Source organism: Rana temporaria, chromosome 7 (genome assembly GCF_905171775.1).
Source record: "Rana temporaria chromosome 7, aRanTem1.1, whole genome shotgun sequence".
Classification (NCBI taxonomy): Eukaryota; Metazoa; Chordata; class Amphibia; order Anura; family Ranidae; genus Rana; species Rana temporaria.
In genome coordinates, this window is record NC_053495.1 from 74,410,007 (window position 1) to 74,423,599 (window position 13,593).

At 45.3% G+C, this 13,593-nt stretch overlaps 1 protein-coding gene across 1 annotated transcript in view; it reads right to left on the bottom strand.

Annotated features, from left to right (window-relative positions):
• Positions 1 to 13,593, bottom strand: part of CACNA1I (calcium voltage-gated channel subunit alpha1 I) — a 2,078,868-nt gene that overhangs the window by 1,355,825 nt on the left and 709,450 nt on the right. The window contains 1 exon segment of the mRNA XM_040359583.1: positions 5,390 to 5,775. Coding sequence (XP_040215517.1) covers positions 5,390 to 5,775 — 386 coding nt within the window.

Sequence of the window (13,593 nt, forward strand, 5' to 3'; positions counted from 1 at the left end):
AACACCCCCTGTGCTCTCAACCTCCCCTTGTGCTCTTTACCTTCCCCAATGCTCTCCAACCCCCCCAGTGCTCTCTAGCCCCCCCAGTGCTCTCCAGCCCCCCTCTTCTCTCCACCTCCCTCCTGTGTTCTCCACCTGCTCCATGCTCTATGCTGCCCCCCCCCTGTGCCCTCCATCTCTCCCCCTGTGCTCTCCACCTCCCCCATGCTCTAAGCTGCCCCCTGTGCCCTCTGCCTCTCCCCCAGTGCTCTCTAGCCTCCCCAGTGCTCTCTAGCCTCCCCCCATGCCCTCCGCCTCTCCCCCTTAACACCCCAGCCCAGTGCTCTCCACCTCCCCCAAACTCTACACTGCCCTCCTTCTCTCCCCCTGTGCTCTCCACCTTCCCAATGCTCTACGCTGCCCCCCATGTGCCCTCCGCCTCCCCCCTGTGCTTTTCGCCTCCCCCTGTGCTTTTCACCTCCCCCATGCTCTACGCTGTCCCCTGTGCCCTCCGCCTCTCCCCCCCCATGCTCTACACTGCCCCCTGTGCCCTCTGCCTCTCCCCCTGTGTTCTTTTCAATTCCCACTAATTCTCTCCAGCCCCCCAGTGCTCTATATCCCCCCAGTGCTCTCCAGCCCCCCTCTTCTCTCCACCTCCCTCCTGTGCTCTGCACCTCCCCCATGCTCTATGCTGCCCCCTATGCCCTCCGTCTCTCCCCCTGTGCTCTCCACTTCCCCATGCTCTACGCTGCTCCCCTGTGCCCTCTGCCTCTCCCCCAGTGCTCCCCACCCCCCCAGTGCTCTCTAGCCCCCCCAGTGCTCTCTACCCCCCCAGTGCTCTCCACCTCCCCCATGCTCTATGCTGCCCCCTGTACCCTCTGCCTCACCCCCAGTGATCTCTAGCCCCCCAGTGCTGTCCAGCCCCCCCTGTGCTCTCCACCTTCCCTCATGCTCTACGCTGCCCCCCTGTGCCCTACGCCTCTCCCCCAGTACTCTTCAGTCCCCCCATTGATCTTCACCTATCCCCCATGCTCTCTGTCCCCCCCCTTGTGCCCTTCGACATCGCCCAGTGATCTCCACCTCCCCCAGTGCTCTACAGCCCCCCAGTGATCTCCGCCTCCCCCCTGTGCTCTCCTGCCCTCCCTGTGCTCTCTGTCCCACACTGTTTTTGCTTCCCCCTGTGCTCTCCAACCCCCCCACTCCCTGTGCTCTCCAGACCCCCATGCTCTCCGGCCCCCTTGTGCTCTCCTCTTCCTCCCTGTGTTCTCTGCCTCTCCCCTGTGCTCTCTGCCCGCCCCCAGGGACACCTGAGATGTAAGGAAGCACTCCGCTGGGGACACCTGAGATGTGGCTCACGGTCAAATTTAAAAAAGCTATAAACAATAAGAAAGTAGCTTTTAAAAAATATAAAAATGAAGGAACACTAGTGTTGTTTAAATGTTACAAAGAATATAACAGGATATGCAAAAAGGAAATCAAGGATGCAAAAATTCAAAACGAACGACAGATTGCAAAAGATAGTAGGACAAACCCCAAAAAATTCTTTAAATATATTAATAGTAAAAAGGTGAAGTCTGAGCATGTAGGCCCCTTACAAAATAATCTAGAGTGGGTGACTGGGGACAAAGAGAAGGCAAAATTACTAAATGTTTTCTTCAGCTCTGTGTATACAATGGAGCATGGGGGAGCTCATGTCCAAAATGGGGGTGGGAGTGACACAGCCCCAAATCCACAATGGCTCAAAAGTGATATGGTCCAGAAATATTTAGACAGAATAAAGGTGGATCCATCCACGGATCCTAGGTGAGTTGAGCTCTGTCATTTCAAAGCCACTGTATCTAATATTTAGGGACTCATTAAAGACAGGAATAGTACCACTGGATTGGCGCAGGGCCAATGTGGTGCCCATATTTAAAAAGGGAACAAAGTCTTTACCAAGTAACTATAGACCTGTTAGTTTAACTTCTATAGTTGGGAAGATACTGGAACGTTTAATAAAAGACCACATGGATGAGTTCTTGCAGGAAAAAAACTATTTAAGCAGCAGACAACATGGATTCATGAAAGACAGAAGTTGTCAGACAAACCTGATTTCCTTTTATGAAGAGGTAAGTAAAACCCTGGACAGAGGCGTGGCTGTGGACGTGATATATTTGGATTTTGCAAAAGCGTTCGATACAGTTCCGCACACACGGCTCATGTGTAAGGTAAGGTCTACAGGATTGGATATATCAGTTTGTAAATGGATAGAAAACTGGCTGAAAGACAGAATTCAGAGAGTCGTGGTTAATGATTCTTACTCTGAATGGTCCAATGTTATGAGTGGTGTACCCCAAGGTTCAGTGCTGGGACCCTTACTTTTCAATATATTTATAAATGATATTGGGTCTGAGATCAAAAATAACATTTCTGTCTTTGCAGATGACACCAAGCTATGCAGTGGAATAACGTCCTTACAGGATGTCTCCAATTTACAAGCCGACCTCAATGCTCTGTCTGATTGGGCGACTAAGTGGCAGATGAGGTTTAATGTAGATAAATGTAAAGTTATGCACTTGGGGGCTAAGAATATGCATGCATCATACATACTAGGGGGAGTACAACTGGGGGGGTCTGTAGTGGAGAAGGATCTGGGGGTTTTAGTTGATAATAAGCTCAATAATGGCATGCAATGCCAAGCTGCGGTTTCCAAAGCGAGCAAAGTCCTTTCTTGTATTAAGAGAGGTATGGACTCCAGAGACAGAGATATAATTTTGCCCCTGTACAAATCATTAGTAAGACCTCATCTGGAATATGCAGTTCAGTTTTGGGCACCAGTTCTCAAAAAGGATATAGGAGAACTGGAGAAAGTGCAGAGAAGAGCAACCAAACTGATAAGAGGCATGGAGGAGCTCAGCTATGAGGAAAGATTAGAGGAACTAAATTTATTCACTCTTGAGAAGAGGAGAATAAGGGGGGATATGATCAACATGTACAAATATATAAGAGGTCCATACAGTGAACTTGGTGTTGAGTTATTCACTTTACGGTCATCACTGAGGACAAGGGGGCACTCTTTACGTCTAGAGGAAAAGAGATTTCACCTCCAAATACGGAAAGGTTTTTTCACAGTAAGAGCTGTGAAAATGTGGAACAGACTCCCTCCAGAGGTGGTTCTGGCCAGCTCAGTAGATTGCTTTAAGAAAGGTCTGGATTCTTTCCTAAATGTACAGAATATAACTGAGTACTAAGATTTGTAGGTATAGTTGATCCAGGGTAAATCCGATTGCCTCTCGGGGGATCAGGAAGGAATTTTTTCCCCTGCTGTAGCAAATTGGATCATGCTCCGCTGGGGTTTTTTGCCTTCCTCTGGATCAACTGTGGGTATGGAGTTGGGTGTATAGGATTTTACTGTGTTTTTTTATTTTGTTTTTTGTGGTTGAACTGGATGGACTTGTGTCTTTTTTCAACCTGACTAACTATGTAACTATGTAAGGAGGCACTCCGCTGGGGACACCTGAGATGTAATAAATCATTCAGCTGGGGACACCTGAGATGTAAGGAAGCACTCCTCTGGGAACACCTGAGATGTAAGAAGGCACTCTGCTGGGGACACCTGAGATGTAAGGAAGCACTCCACTAGGGACACCTGAGATGCAAGGAAGCACTCCGCTGGCTGGGGACAGTGACACCTGAGATGTAAGGAAGCACTCCGCTGGCTGGGGACAGTGACACCTGAGATGTAAGGAAGCACTCCGCTGGCTGGGGACTCCTGAGATGTAAGGAAGCACTCCGCTGACTGGGGACTCCTGAGATGTAAGGAAGCACTCCGCTGACTGGGGGACTCCTGAGATGTAAGGAAGCACTCCACTGGCTGGGGACACCTGAGATGTAAGGAAGCACTCTGCTGGCTGGGGACAGTGATATCAGAGCTCCCACTGATTCGGCATTATGGTGAGTTGAATAATTTCATTCTATATTACAATGTAATAATAGAAATAATGCGCTTCAATCATCCTGACACCATAACAACCATGGTGCCGAGATGATTGAGGCGCCAACACTAGAATTTTGGAGTATCTTTATCTGCTGATTGTTAAACTTTCTGGAATACACATATTTTATTGCGGTGTAGGATCTGGGCCTGCTGTCCCTCCATCCCTCTTTTTTTACTTCTTCTCTCTCTCCATCTTCCTTTATTTCTCCCTCCATCCCTCGTTCATCTCAGACTCTAACCACACCCCTTTGAGTCACACCCATTTAAGCCACGCCCGATATGCTTAAACCACGCCCATTATTCACGGGTCAGGTAGAGGGCCCCTTAGCAGAATTTTGCTTATGGGCCCAGGGAGGTCAGGATCGGCACTGTTGACACACGTACACCTACAAAGGTTGAACTGGATAGAGTATTGTCTTTAATTAACCTTACCTATTATGTAACTATGTAATATAGCTTATTGTACATCATTGTCATTTGCAAAAAATCAATACTAGTAAAAAAAACACCACAAAGCAAGCACATTTAATTTAGCAGAGACATAACAATAGCATAGTTTTTTAAAGCGATAATAAACCAAAAAAAATAAAATGTTACCTATTGCAGCTTAAATGTGTTGGCTGCATTCATTTTCTTTATTAGGCTTTTTTACTTTATTTTTACCTCGCGATTTAACCAGTAACAAAATTCATGTCTCAGGTGGTTCCATTCTGGATGGAGAGGCAATAGAGACCATTATAAACACCCCTGTTGGTGGTAAATGGTTTGTGTCAGCCCCCTAACTACCACTTTTGCTGGCCAGTTTTGTCTGTTAATGGTAGTTAAAGGGGTTGTAAAAACAAAAATATTTTCCTCTTAAATTAAAGTCTGACAGTAGCTGATAAAGTAGAAAGTAATGTTTTGCATTATAACTAGTTTGATACCTGTTGAAATCGAGCTGTTTTATTCACCTCCGTCACTCCTGAATCGTTATTCTCACTGACTTCCTGGTTTGCGGTGCACATTCATTCTTGCTACATCACGGCCTAATGGGAACTACAGTTCCCATTAGGCTTAGCCTCCATGCCTGTGAGGGATAAGAGAGCATCTTCACGCAGGGCTGTAGTCATAGGGAGGGGGTGAGCACATTCTGCTTTCCACCATGCAAAACGGCTCAGGTGCTGGTGGAAAGCAAAAAGAGGAGAGACAGGAAATGGCATTTTCAAACCTGAATTACTGTATTTTGGAGGTCAAAAGGAAAAACGAGGTAAGTGATATTTAAATGCTCTAGCTTACAGCAATCAATTGATCTAATAAAAAACAAACCTTTAGTGTTCCTTTAAAAGATAACAGACCACATCCAAGAATTGTTAAGCTGCAATATAATACATTTCTTTATTTTGGGTTTTATACCACTCTAGGTTGGCAAAAGAAGACAGTAAATAATTGACTTACCTGTTCGTGGTGCTCAATGCCCATGCTGATTGTATTCACAAGAATAGCTATCATGATTCCCCGGCTGAAGTATTTGCTATCCACTATGCCCCTGAGTTTTACACGAATTTCTACACAAAGCCGTTGACAAAAGCCTTCTTCGCTATCTTCCTCTGCCTCTTTGTCAAGTTCTGATGTGCTTCCACAACTCCCTGTTTCACTGTTTTGCCCTTGTGTCCCTTCTACACTGGATCTGTTGCTGTCTGGAGTAGATAATTTCGGTCCATCATTCCATTTAGCTTTGGTACATTGAGGACAGTTTAAAAGATCAGAGGTAAGCGTTATTGCTATAGGCTGTACAATTGCGCGAGGAGTATATTCCAACTGGCTGTGCTTCTGACATACCCCTAGAAAAAGAAGAAAGAAAAACATATTTATAGGTAGCCTAAAGGTTAGTCCACCCAATCTCTGATATTTGATATTTTGAATGACAACTGCGAAATAAAATGCAGGTTTTTTCTATCTCTTGGTAAATTAATCTGGAAAAACTCCCTGCTGTTGTTGTTGTTGTAGTAAATCTGTCCTTGTTTAAAGTGGTTGTAAAGGTAGATTTTTCACCTTAATGCATTTTTTTGCATTATGGTAAAAGAAAACCTTCTGTGCAAAGCTAACCCTTCCTCCCCCCTTTTACAGGCCCCATATTTACTTACCTGAGCCTGATCTTGATCCAGAACTTTGCCTGAGAGCAATGGCTTGCTCTGCTCTCTCCCTCCTCAAAGGACAGGATGATAGAAGTGGGAGCCACCAACTTCTGCCACTGTCAATTAAGTCCTGTGAGGAGGCAGTGGGGGTGGGACTGACCCACACTGTGTCAATAGAAGCAGACAGCGCAGCTTGGGATTGAGCCCTCAGGTGTGCCACAATAAGAAGTAGCTTCCTATGGTGACAAACTGAGAAGATCAGGATCGCCGGCAGAGGACCCGAGAAGAGGAGGATCAGGGCTTGTACTGTGCCAAACCATTGCACATAACATAACATGTTTGTTAGTAAAAAAACAATCACTTTAGGTTAAAATGATGCCAAGCAAAGCAATGTGGCATTGTTGCATTCTCAAGGATTTAAAATATATGAAGAATTTAACAGCATGAGTCCACCCATACACATAGATCAAGCTACACAATACTTTCCAGAGTGACAAGAGCTGCAACTGAATTGGACATCCATTGTAATGTTAGTTTTACATATGTGCTGCCTATATTCTACATGGAAAACCTGCAGCCCTTGAACATCATATATTCCTTGCTGTGTGACAATAGGTGGATAACTGTCAAGTAGGAAAGACATGATAAAATAAACATTTCTGCAGATAATCTGTATGGTTGCGAGCAATAGGAAACTCCATGTATTGGTGACATCAGGTGTGAGTAACTGGGAATCCAGTTCCAAGTACTTATTACTGGATCAACAAGAGATCATAACAATCCTTTTGGATTTTCATCATGTCAGCCTATAGACAAGAATGTAGTTGCTTGTTCAAATGGCTCCTAAGACCGAAGTTTACAGAGACATTTAAATATGTGTTAGAACACCAATTATCGGCATGATTTTTTTTCTGCCAAAGGATTTGTAATTTTGGACAACCAGTCTTAAGAGTTATGATTCCATGACAGATAGCAAAGCTTGGTTGGGGACCTTATTTTTCTCTACTGGTGAAGCAATACAGAATGGACATCATTCTGCCCCAATAGGTTATCAGACAATAAAAGAGCAGACGCAAACTAAATTGTTCTTTTTGCCCTCTTCTCCGAACACAAGATACTTATTCATGACAGCTTCCTTGCTGTTAACGGTTTCTGAATAAGCAGTGGATTCCAGCACTTGATGTATCCTTGGCAACCAGTGAACCAGTGACATCATCCAGCACGATTTACTGTCCAGGTATCCCCAGCTATGTAAACATATGGCTAGGTTAGCGCAACATCACTGACCAAAAATGGCCAAGGACATCACGCAAGAGAGTATGTCCCTTTGTTTACTTTTAGAGGTAGGGCTTAAGAGATGTCATTTATTGGCAGTTAGTGACAGGATTAGATGTGTCCATCGGTCAGTGGGATATTTTTCTTTTTGCATGTGTTGGGTATTGTTCATCATGATTTGCTAGTGACACACCTAGTACCAGTGCATGCGTACTATCACCCTACGTTTGATGTACATGAAATTAGGTTTTTCTTTCATGATTTGCTAGTGGTAGACTTTGGGCTTGCTAAGCACACCCAAAAAAAGTCATCAATGTACACAGGATGTGTGTAGCACATACAGCGTCGCTGCCCTGCTGCTGGGACCCCCCACCTTCCTCCCAGTATACAGCAATTGTCGACTTTAAATATTCAATGCCAGAATTGCTGTGTCCTGGCAGCTGTCAAAAAAGCAGTCTAAATTAGTGTTTATAAACAACAGACACCAATATAGAAAGATAAAAAGTAACACTATGTTACTTTTATATCATTTTGTTCATTCACCTTCAGATTAAAGGGATCTGCAGATGTCAGGTAAAGCAACCTGACAAGTAGAAAAAGTTTTTTTTTTAAATAAAATGTTCTTTTGTTTAACCCCTCATTAACCCTTAGTTTACTCTAATCAGGCCCTAAATAACTCCTTATACTCCTTCCCTATTTAATTATTATTTTCCTGCTGCTTTGTTTTTGTTTTAATTTTATTAAACATTAATGTTTACATTTTTTTGGTTTTGTTTTGTTTGTTAATATTTTTACACATTCACCATATATTAATGCATTTCATATTTAAAAAATTTCTAAATAAAAAAAAAAAACACTTAGTTTAATTTATAACTAACATTGCACTGCTTGGTAAAAAAAAAAATCACAATTTTAGTGGACAAATCACAGAACAAAATGTGCACTTTATCTGCAGTAACATTATGTATTTTTTTAAAATAAAACTGCAAAAAAAAATATATATATATTTGTGTTTGTTGCTTTTTTTGTATAAGGATTGTGAAAAAACCGACCGAAACCGATTGAATAGGCCTCTGAACCTGTGGGTTATGGGGGCCCTTTTCGGTTTCTGGCCCTGCAGGTTCTAGTTATGCCCCTGATGGAACCCCTTATTTTTAAAGGCTGCTTCCAGGTTCCGACAAGCCCCCGACCACAGACATCCACAACCATCTTACCAGCTCTCATCAACCTGTGGACAAGGTGCTTTGTCAGGGAGTTTCCCCTTGGCAAGATACCCCCCATGTTGAGGGCACATTGCCTGGTATGACTTATGAGGGGGAGGCGCAAACTCCCCCTTTTTCCTGTATGCTCAGATAAGCGCCTAGAATGGGACCCTACCAGTGGCGGTTCGTCCATAGAGGGCGCTGGAGCGCCGCCCCCTCTGGCTCTCACCGCCACTGAGTCTAATAACATAGATTCATGCATTGCACGAATCTATGTTATTGTCACCGCTGCGCTGTTCTATTCAGATGGCCGGACATGAAGCGCTGACCATCTGAATAACGGCAGCTGGTTGGCTGTATGGAAGTGCCTATCAGAGTACAGCCCTCGGGTCCCCCGGAAACGTATCCTCAGAATGCACAGGTTGTGCGTTCCTTGGATAAGACTGACGGGCGTCTCAGCCAATCAGGTTGGCCGGTTCTGGCTACCGGTAACCTGATTGGATGAAGCGTCATCGAGGGGGGGAGAAGACGTCAAGGACGTGGATGGCTGACTCCAGTAAAGGTAAGTGCCGGGCACAGCGGCATGAATGGGCACAGTGGCGACAAATAAAGGGCACAGTGACGACAATAGGCACAGTGGGGACAATGGGCAAAGTGGGGACAATTGGCACAGCGGCATGAATGGGCACAGTGGCGACAATTAAAGGGCACAGTGACATCAATGGGCACAGTGGCGACAATTAAAGGGCACAGTGGCTGTGTTTGATGGCATGGCACAGTGGCTGCGTTTGATGGCATGGCACAGTGGTGACAATTGATGGCACAGTGGCTGTGTTTGATGGCATGGCACAGTGGCTGCGTTTAATGGCATGGAACAGTGGTGCGAAATGATGGCACAGTGGCTGCGTTTGATAGCATGGCATAGTGACTGCATTTGATGGCATGGCACAGTGGTGCGAATTGATGGCACAGTGGCTGCATTTGATGGGCACAGTGAGGCTGCAATTTTTTTTTCCGTTTGCACCCCCCAAAAATTTTGAGCACAAGCCGCCACTGGACCCCACAACTTTTATTTTTATTTTTAGGGGACATTTTTCTAACAAGCAATAATCTAGTGTGCACCAGATATAGTATATAGAACAGTAGCTATATGACACCTGAAAAGTGGAGGAAACATAAAAGGAGAGTGGTGGAGAGTGCTATTGAAAACCTCTAAAGGAGAAAAGACTCACTGTGACGTTTTATAATTTAACGATCATATCTGAAAAGTAAAGCACATGTGGGGTGAAGAGTGCCCACTTGATGAAGGAAAGAGGTTTGGGAGTAGATCACAGTGAATTTGGAATATTTACTTATACATATAATGGATTGTTTATAAGAACAAAGCAGAGTAGAGATCCACAGCTCAGGTGGGAGGAGAATCTGTCCACAGGACAAATATAAGTTGTGCACTTCACAAATCTGGCCTTTATGGAAGAGTGTCAAGAAGAGAGCCAAAGACCCATATGTAACTTTTTGGCCTAAAAGCAAAATGCTATGTGTGGTGGAAAACTAACACTGCACATCACCCTGAACACACCATCCCCACCGAGAAACATGGTAGTGGCAGCATCATGTTGTGGGGATGCTTTTCCTCAGCAGGGACAGGGAAGCTGGTCAGAGTTGATGAGAAGATGGATGGAGCCAAGTACAGGGCATTCTTAGAAGAAAATCTGTTAGGCCTCATACACACGGTAGGATAGCCAGAGGACAACGGTCTGAAGGACCCTTTTTTATCGGTCAAAACCGATCGTGTGTGGGCCCCATAGGTTAGTTAACCTTCGGTTAAAAAAAATAGGAACTTGCTTTAAAATTTAACTGATGGACGCCTAACCGATAGGTCAAAACCGATCGTTAGTATGCAAAAGCATCGGTTAAAAACCCGTGCATGCTTAGAATCAAGTCGACGCATGCTTTGAAGCATTGAACTTCATTTTTTTCAGCACGCAGTTGTGTTTTACGTCACCGCGTTCTGACACGATCGGTTATTTAACCTATGGTGTGTAGGCGTGACGGACCATCAGTCAGCTTCATCGGTTAACCTAAGACAACTGTTCCTTCAGAACGTTGTCCTCTGGCTATCCTATCGTGTGTACGAGGCCTTAGAGTCTAACTTGAGACTGGGGCATAGGTTCACCTTCCAGCAGGACAACGACCCTAAACATACAGCCAGAGCTACAATGTAATGGTTTAGATCAAAGCATATTCATGTGTTAGAATGGCCCAGTCAAAGTACAGACCTAATGCCCTGTACACACGATAGGTTAGTCTGATGAAAACGGTCTGATGGATTTTTCCATCAGTTATCCGATGAAGCTGACTGATGATCAGTTGTGCCTACACACCATTAGAGATGTCGCGAACATTAAATTTTCCATTCGCGAACGGCGAACGCGAATTTCCGCAAATGTTCGCGAACGGGCGAACCACCATAGACTTCAATAGGCAGGCGAATTTTAAAACCCACGGGGACTTGTCCTGGCCACAATAGTGATGGAAAAGTTGTTTCAAGGGGACTAACACCTGGACTGTGATATGCCGGATCCATGGCAAAACTCCATTGGAAAATTACGTAGTGGACGCAGAGTCTGGTTTTAATCCATAAAGGGCATAAATCACCTAACATTCCTAAATTGTTTGGAATAACGTGCTTTAAAACATCAGGTATGATGTTGTATCGATCAGGTAGTGTAAGGGTTACTCCCGCTTCACAGTGACAGACCAAACTCCCCATTTAATGCTGCGCAAACAACCGCAAACAGTCCATTTGCACAACCGCAAACTCCCCATTTGCACAAGGTTGAATACCAAGCTAGCCATGTCCCGTTCCTTGTCCTCACTGACGTCATTGTCATGGATATGCAATAGTCTGGCAGCTTACCTGTCTCCATCTGTCCATTAAGAGGCCTGACCCTGTTCTGGTTACCTTCTTATTTCCTCTCCTTCCTGTATGGCCCCACCCAGGCCATCCCAGGAAGTCTATATTAACTGTTGCACTACAGGCCTGCAGTGCTGTTCGTTCAACGATGTTGTTTGCTTAAGTTCCTGTCTGCAGTGTGCTACGATTATCTTCCTGTGTACCGTTTTTGGCTCGTCCCTGATTTCTCCTGTTTGCCTGTGCCCCTGACTTTTTGCCTGTCCCTTGGTTACCCCTGTCTGCCTGTTGCCCTGACCTTGGCTTACCCATCACTACCGTTTGTCCTGCTTGCTGCTTCCCCTCTCTCCCTGCGGAGTGTGACCTAGGGGATCCCAGGGGTCGCGACCTGGATCCAGCTGCGGCGAAGGCCATCCTAACCACTAGAGGCTCTGGTGAACACAAAGCTGGGTCTTAGATCTTGGGTGTCATGCTTCCCCTCTGATAGCAGCAGTCGGCTATAGGGTTCACTACCCTGTGGTGCATCCCTGACCCCAACGGGGTGCACTTGTCACCTGGCCACAGGTGACCTGACAGTCATTGAATGTCTCTTCCTCCACCCAGCCACATACAACACCAAGGGTCCCTGAAAGGTGATAACAAGCCCCCTGGGACGCTTGCTGTGGTTGGTCTTCCACCTCCTCAAAGCCACCTTCCTCCTCTGACTCCTCTTCCTCAGACTCCTCTCTCTGTGTTGCCGCAGGTCCAGCAATCGACGACAAGGCTGCTTCTGGTGGTGACCACAACTCTTCCTCTTCATGCTCATCTACAGCCTGATCCAGCACTCTTCGCAGGGCACGCTCCAGAAAAAAAATGCATATGGGATGAGGTTGATGATGTTAGATTAGTTTAGTTGTACTATGCGTGCAAGCTACTGTGACACCAGATATGAGTGGCACTGTGCACTGGCAGAAGCTGGCAGAGTAGATGCTGTAGGCCTGACACACACGCTTGCAGACAACTAACTGCTATTCTATTACAGTCAAAATTGTTGTTGTTTTTTTTTATGTAATCTACTGTGACACCAGATATGAGTGGTGGCACTGGGCAAGTGGGCACAGTATACGCTGTGAGCCTGACACACACGCTGGCAGGCAACTGACTGCTATTCTATTACAGTCAAAATTGTTGTTGTTTTTTTAAATGTAATCTACTGTGACACCAGATATGAGTGGTGGCACTGGGCAAGTGGGCACAGTATACGCTGTGAGCCTGACACACACGCTGGCAGGCAACTGCAATTAGATTACAGAGGGGAAAAAAAGCAGACTGATGTACTAGCCCTAAAAAGGGCTTTTTGGGGTGCTGTCAGGATGCTGTCCTTACAGCAGAGATCAGATGAGTCTTTTAGGACTGGAGTGGACACTGAATACACTGGCCTAGATATCAATTTCCCTATTAAATCAGTAGCAGCTACACTGTCCCTCCTCTCACTAAGACTGCAGCTTCCGAATGAATCTAAAATGGATGCTGTCCAGGAGGTGGGAGGGTCTGGGAGGGAGGGTATGCTGCTGATTGGCTGGAATGTGTCTGCTGACTGTGAGGTACAGGGTCAAAGTTTGCTCAATGATGATGAAAAGGGGGCGGACCGAACATTGCATATGTTCGCCCGCCGCGGTGAACTTGAACAAGCCATGTTAGTTGGGAACTATTCGCCGGCGAATAGTTCGGGACATCTCTACACACCATCAGTTAAAAAAACGATCGTGTCAGAACGCGGTGACGTAAAACACAACGACGTGCTGAAAAAAATTAAGTTCAATGCTTCCAAGCATGCGTTGACTTGATTCTGAGCATGCGTGAATTTTTAACCGATGGACGTACCCACAGACGATCGTTTTTTTCTATAGGTTTTTTATTCATCAGATAATTTTAAAACAAGTTCCTTTTTTTTAACCTATAGATAAATAACCGATGGGGCCCACACACGATCGGTTTGGTCTGATGAAAACGGTCCATCAGACTGTTTTCATCAGACTAACCTATCGTGTGTACGCAGCATAAATCCAATTTAGAGTCGGTGGCAAGACTTGAAATTGCTGTTCAGACGCTTTCTATCCAATCTGACACAGTTTGAGCTATTTTGCTAAGAAG